This window comes from Oncorhynchus keta, chromosome 20 (genome assembly GCF_023373465.1).
Source record: "Oncorhynchus keta strain PuntledgeMale-10-30-2019 chromosome 20, Oket_V2, whole genome shotgun sequence".
Taxonomy (NCBI): Eukaryota; Metazoa; Chordata; class Actinopteri; order Salmoniformes; family Salmonidae; genus Oncorhynchus; species Oncorhynchus keta.
In genome coordinates this window covers 22,735,707-22,741,706 of record NC_068440.1, presented here as the reverse complement: position 1 = coordinate 22,741,706, position 6,000 = coordinate 22,735,707, and the positions used below count along the sequence as shown (strand labels likewise).

The 6,000-nt window shown below is 42.6% G+C and overlaps 1 protein-coding gene across 1 annotated transcript; it reads right to left on the bottom strand.

The window, feature by feature from the left end:
* Positions 1 to 1,522: 1,522 nt before the first annotated feature.
* LOC118399568 (small nuclear ribonucleoprotein Sm D1) lies at positions 1,523 to 4,845 on the bottom strand. The gene is made up of 4 exons (XM_035795746.2): positions 4,680 to 4,845; positions 3,961 to 4,037; positions 2,725 to 2,916; positions 1,523 to 1,745 (listed from the first exon to the last, which is right to left on the bottom strand). Exons 1-4 carry the CDS (start codon positions 4,691 to 4,693, stop codon positions 1,669 to 1,671), a joined length of 360 nt encoding a protein of 119 aa, XP_035651639.1. The 5' UTR covers positions 4,694 to 4,845; the 3' UTR covers positions 1,523 to 1,668.
* Positions 4,846 to 6,000: the final 1,155 nt, after the last annotated feature.

The following is a 6,000-nucleotide window of genomic DNA, read 5'->3' as shown; positions in this document are numbered from 1 at the left end:
AAAGAAATCATCAGAAAACCAATAAATCAAGACAAAGGAGATGATTGTGGACTACAGGAAAAGGAGGACCGAGCACGCCCCCAATTCTCATCGACAGGGCTGTAGTGGAGCAGGTTGAGAGCGTCAAGTTCCTTGGCATCCACATCACCAACAAACTAACATGGTCCAAGCACACAAAGACAGTCGTGAAGAGGGCACGACCACACGTTTCCCCCTCAGGAGACTGAGAAGACTTGGCATGGGTCCCCAGATCCTCAAAGTTATACACCTGCACCAGAGAGCATCCTGACCGGTTTCATCACTACCTGGTATGGCAACTGCTCAGCCTCTGACCACAAGGTACTATAGAGTGTAGTGCGTACAGCCCAGTACATCACTGGGGCCAAGCCTCCTGCCATCCAGGAACTCTATACCAGGCAGTGTCAGAGGAAGGCCCTAAAAATTGTCAGACTCCAGCCATCCTAGTCAGACTGTTCTCTCTGCTACCGGACGGCAAGCAGTACCAGAGCACCAAGTCTAGGTCCAAGAGGCTTCTAAACAGCTTCTACCCCCAAGCCATGACTCCTGAACATCTAATCAAATGACTACCGACTATTTGCATTACCCCCCTACAATGTTATCTATGCATAGTCACTTTAATAACTCTACCTACATGTACATATTACCTCGACACCGGTACTCCGTATATAGCCACGCCATTGTTATTTTAATGCTGCGCTTTGTAATTTATTTTTATTTTGAAAGGTATTTTCTTAAAACTGCATTGTTGGTTAAGGGCTTGTAAGCATTTCACTGTAAGGTGAAAGGTGAGGTCCACCTGTTGTATTTGGCACATGTGACAAATACAATTTGATTTGTTCAGTTAGCTAGTTACCTAGCTATGAGCATTCAGAGTTCAGTGAGCTGGATCATGTGGCTCCAGTCAGAAAAAAATAACTGTTAATTTTGCTCTGAACCAGCTCGTCATTCAGTAGTGCCTCAAGTATGGTCCTTCTGTAGCACAGTTGGTAGAGCATGGCGCTTGTAACGCCAGGGTAGTGGGTTCGATTCCCGGGACCACCCATACGTAGAATGTATGCACACATGACTGTAAGTCGCTTTGGATAAAAGCGTCTGCTAAATGGCATATATTATTATTATAAGTTGTCTGCCAGATCGTAATAGGCGTTCAAACACTAACCTTAATTAGATGGCTTATTTTAAAAAATTATAAACATCCCCACTGCAAAAATGAATGCGGACCAGAATTAGGCTCGCTCCTCACCGTCCACTGTTCCTGCAGTGAGGAATTACCATCTTCAGAGAATGTTAGTACTTATCTACAGATAATCGTTATCTGGAGATCAAAAAGCAGTAGTAACAGTACGCAAATCAGGGAGTCAAATGAATGGCTCTTTCATATGTTCAAAAAGACATCCGTTCAAGAAGAAAGCAGTTAGTTTGCAAACGACCCATCACTGCTAACAACTGGACCAACTACACAACAGCCAAAACAAGTATGATAATAAAGTACTCAAAACACTTCTGTTCATGTGGAACATCTTTAATATACAAAATAAGAAACAAGTCAGGCTCGGGATTCACAAATGTTTCCTCAGAAAAATGACAAAACAAAAACGTTGTTGTACAAACAATAGGATATGACTGATAGCCGCGTAGTCATGGCGATCATCTCCTGGGGCCTCCCCTGCCTCGGCCTCTCCCCCTGCCACGCCCTCTTCCTCTGCCCCTTCCACGCCCAGCCACTGGAGAGAGAAATGGAGGGAGATTAAGGAAGAGGAGATGATTAGAGATAAGTTATGCACCACAAATACTTGGACTCTCCCATCCTTGTCCTCAGGACTTGTTGTCAAGCTCATTGTTGGGAGCCGTTTCTTACGGAACAGCGTTTGGCTGATTTGCTAGTTTTAATTTGGGTCTGATGAAGCACATGTTCAAAGGTGAGACCAGTCATCAGAAGCTAGGCATTACAAATGCTATGCAACTCACCCAACCCTAACTCAAGACAGAACCACTGTGGATTTATGAAACCTCTAACCAGTGTGGCTACGAAACAGTTCAACCTCCAACTTTCAATATGGCTGCTGTGGCAGGCTCAAAACACCCAAATACCCAGTAGCACTCCAGAAGGAAGGTTGGCCACATTACGTCACCCCACATTCTAGTACACAATTACTCTCAACCTAGTTACAAATTTACAAAACGAATAGTTCAGACTGCTGGTCTTTGCTCATGGTCCTGAACAGCTGTAGTGTGTTTAAGTTCCAGCCAAGCAATAGAACACCTCACTGAACTAATCAAAAGGGCGTTGGCAAGCTAACTCTACTGTGTCGTTTCTGGGCTGGCTCAAAAGCCTACACACCCTGTAGTTCTCCAGGATCAGGAGTGAACACTGATCTAGGCAGACTTAGGTTGAATGTCAAAAAAGTATTGCTGGCGTCCTCTCCCATTGCCTCCTCAAAACGTCAAAGGGAAGAGGATTGGAGAAGAACCTCTGATATTCTACCAATATGCCGACAGGCACCACCCCCCCATCTTCCTAGTGTACTAACCAGCCACTCTATTCTTGGACTTGACCTTGGGTTTTATGTCCAGCTCCCTCCCCACCATCTCTCTACGGCCATCCCTGTGTACTCACCAGCCTCTCTCTTCTTGGACTTGACCTAGGGTTTTATGTCCAGCTCCCTCCCCACCATCTCTCTACGGCCATCCCTGTGTACTCACCAGCCTCTCTCTTCTTGCTCTTGACCTTGGGTTCTATGTCGACCAGCAGAGTGTCCAGCGGCAGGCTGTCCGGCAGGATGAAGTATCTGATGTTGTTCCCACGGATACTGAGGCTCTCCAGCTGGGTGGGCTCACGGTTCTTCAGAGTCATCTTTACCGCCTTCAGATGAGTGTTCATACTCACATCCACACCTGGGACAAACAGTTAATGACCATTGTTAATAATCAATGCAACATTGACATTATCCCACCCCTGGTTAGCCACTATTGGCTTCAAAAGCCAAACCAAACAATATCTGCCAATACATTTCCAGCAATATTGCCCGTCTGTGTGGTATGATACCAGTCTTGTGGGTTGACAGAAATAGTCTCCCCAAAACCTTCTCAATTAAATGTTAACTGCAAAGTAGGCTTACCTGGCAGAAGTATATCATTATTTGCAAACTTTGCCATGAAATGAGCAGCAGCAGAAACATCACTAGATGGCACATTCCTCACTTGCTAGATGTGCAATAAAATTAAAATTAAATGGGCCAGATGCACAATTAAAGAGGAATTACACAAAATTGAAACGTCTTAGTTTTCTTCAAAACCAAAAATAATAAAGGTGATTTAAGTATTGGCATAACTCAAAACATCCAATTGAATTGTTTCTCTTCAAACAACTGTAATTATGAGTGGAAACCAGGAAAAATAAAACATAAAACATAATTTTGGGGGGAAATCAGATTTTATAGGGCCCCCTTAGTTGTGTATTAACCATTATTTTACCAGGTATATTGGCAGAAAACAGTACACTACTTCCTCTTTCACACTGGGGATCCTGAGTGGCGCAGCGGTCTAAGCCAAAGAATCACCACAAACCCAGGTTCGAGCCCAGGCTGTATCACAACTGGCCATGATCGGTCCCATAGGGCGTCTCACAATTGGCCCAGCGTCGTTCGGGTTAGGGGAGGGTTTGGCCAGGGTAGGCAATCATTGTACATAAGAATTTGTTCTTAACCAACTTGCCCAGTTAAATTTAAAAAACATTTAAAAAAGGACCTGGAGAAGAATGTGCCAATTTAATGGCTATGGAAAAAAAATGAGTAGTTCTTAACATGCTAGAAAAGGTTGAAGATCAGAGGTTTAGACTGTACCTGATACAACACCCTATACTTGACTGTCTTTGTATATATATATATATTCAGAGGCATCTCAATAATCATACTCAGACAAAGGGGGCAGGGTCTATACCTGTGATTGTTCCATGGACCTGGGTGCCATTCTTCAGCTCAATGGTCACAGTCTCGTGGCTGAGTTTCATCAAAAAGCTACATGAGGAGAAAAGTCATGGATATTAGAGGCAATGGTATAATGAATGCAGTTTATCAAGTCTGTGAATACATACTAGCTTGCTAGTCATCAAAGCCCTATAAACAATATCGACACAGACAACTTCAATAGACAATGGGGCAGTACCTAGTAAGAACTACCTAGCTTGCAATGACTACAATGTCCAACACAAACGAAAATGACAAACACCAACCGGATGACTTGTCATGGAAACTGAACTTAAACAAGAACACATTGTTTTTGAACCATTGGTTGTTGTGGGTAATCTGTCAGGGCCTTGCCTACACACTGCAGTGGTTAATTAACTAAAAGCAAGTTAGCATATCGGTGGCTAGCATACAAAGTAACTAGTTAGTTCTCAGCGGCAGATACGTAAATAATCGATGTTTATGGCGTATTCCGCGGCTAGAGGTCCATTCGTTAACGTTATAGAAAGTTGGCTATCTAGTCACTTCTACACGTCGCTCATTCATTCATTCAATTCAGATAGCTGCTTCCCGCCTCAGAATTTAGCGAACAGCTCGCACTCCAAATCTAAATCCATCCAGCGACACAAAACCCGTACTTTTCACCTTTCATCTAAGCATAAGACTAAAGATAATTTTGTTGAATATTCTTACCGTACGAGTTTCATGTTGGTGATGATTTGCAGAGACAAAATCTCCACCAAAGACAAAAAAATTACAGCGTAGAACTGAACGCACAGGCCGCTGTGTATAAAATACGTTTCGTCGCAGGAACATCGGCGTCATAAAAACGCTCCAGAACCAGGAAATGCATAAAGAAAACAGCTTCTTCTTTAATGCGGTTTAACAGCGGTTGGCATCCAATAAATGTTGCATTACCGCCATGTACTAGACTGGAGTATGACTCCCTTATACGTTGCTTGATTTTTGTTGTTAAATACCCTACCATCTAACACTAAACTCACAAATAATAAATCATAATAATAATAACTAAATACCATACTCCACTATTTAAATCAATTTAGTCCTACTTTAGGCCACCAGCCTGAAAGGATGGGACACCAGCACTTAACACACCCTGTAACTATTCAACTATCAATTCTTGCACAACCAAATACCACTCTGCAGCTGCCACCACAACCTCTATTTTCTGTGACTTTACATTCCATCAGTGCAGTACAGTTGAGAACCATTGCTATAAATCCCCCTCCCCTTAACCCATATTCCTCTACTTTCTTCAATGCCTCAGCATATGACAACTTCTGCATTACTCTAACCCTGGAAACCTCAACCTGCCTCTCTTGCACGAGACATTTCTGATTCCCAGCCCCATGGGTACCCCTACAATTAACACGTACCATTACTTTCCCCAATACTACACACTCCTTTGTCTCATGCCCTTCTGCACACCTAGGAACCTCCCTCCTACACACTGATGCCACATGCCCATAAGCTTGACACCTGTAACAACATAATGTATTTGGCACAAACGTTCATACAGGATAACTTATATTTCCTATCACTTTTTTGGGCAAGACTCGACATCAAAACTCAAAAGAACAGACAATGACTCTTCTGTTTCACCACTTTCACCCTGTCTGCATCGCACCAAACAATGAGCAGCACAAACACTGGGAATCTCCCACTATATATATATATATATATATATATATATATATATATATATATATATATAACCTTTATTTAACTAGGCAAGTCAGTTAAGAACAAATTATTATTTACAATGATGGCCTACCAAAAGGCAAAATGCCTTCTGCGGGGATAGGGGCTGGGATTAAAAATAAAAATATAAGACAAAACACACATTACGACAAGAGAGACACCACAACAAAACATAAAGAGAGACCTAAGTCAACAACATAGCATGGCAGCAACATATGACAACACACCATGGCAGCAGCACAACATGCTAGCAGCAAAAAACATGGTACAAACATTATTGGGCACAGACAAC

Coding starts and splice junctions, on each gene's coding strand:
- LOC118399568 (XM_035795746.2), bottom strand. Junction 2,917..3,960: donor GGTCCATGGAACAATCACAG/GTATAGACCCTG, acceptor TGTTTGTCCCAG/GTGTGGATGTGAGTATGAAC. Junction 1,746..2,724: donor GAGCAAGAAGAGAGAGGCTG/GTGAGTACACAG, acceptor TTCTCTCTCCAG/TGGCTGGGCGTGGAAGGGGC.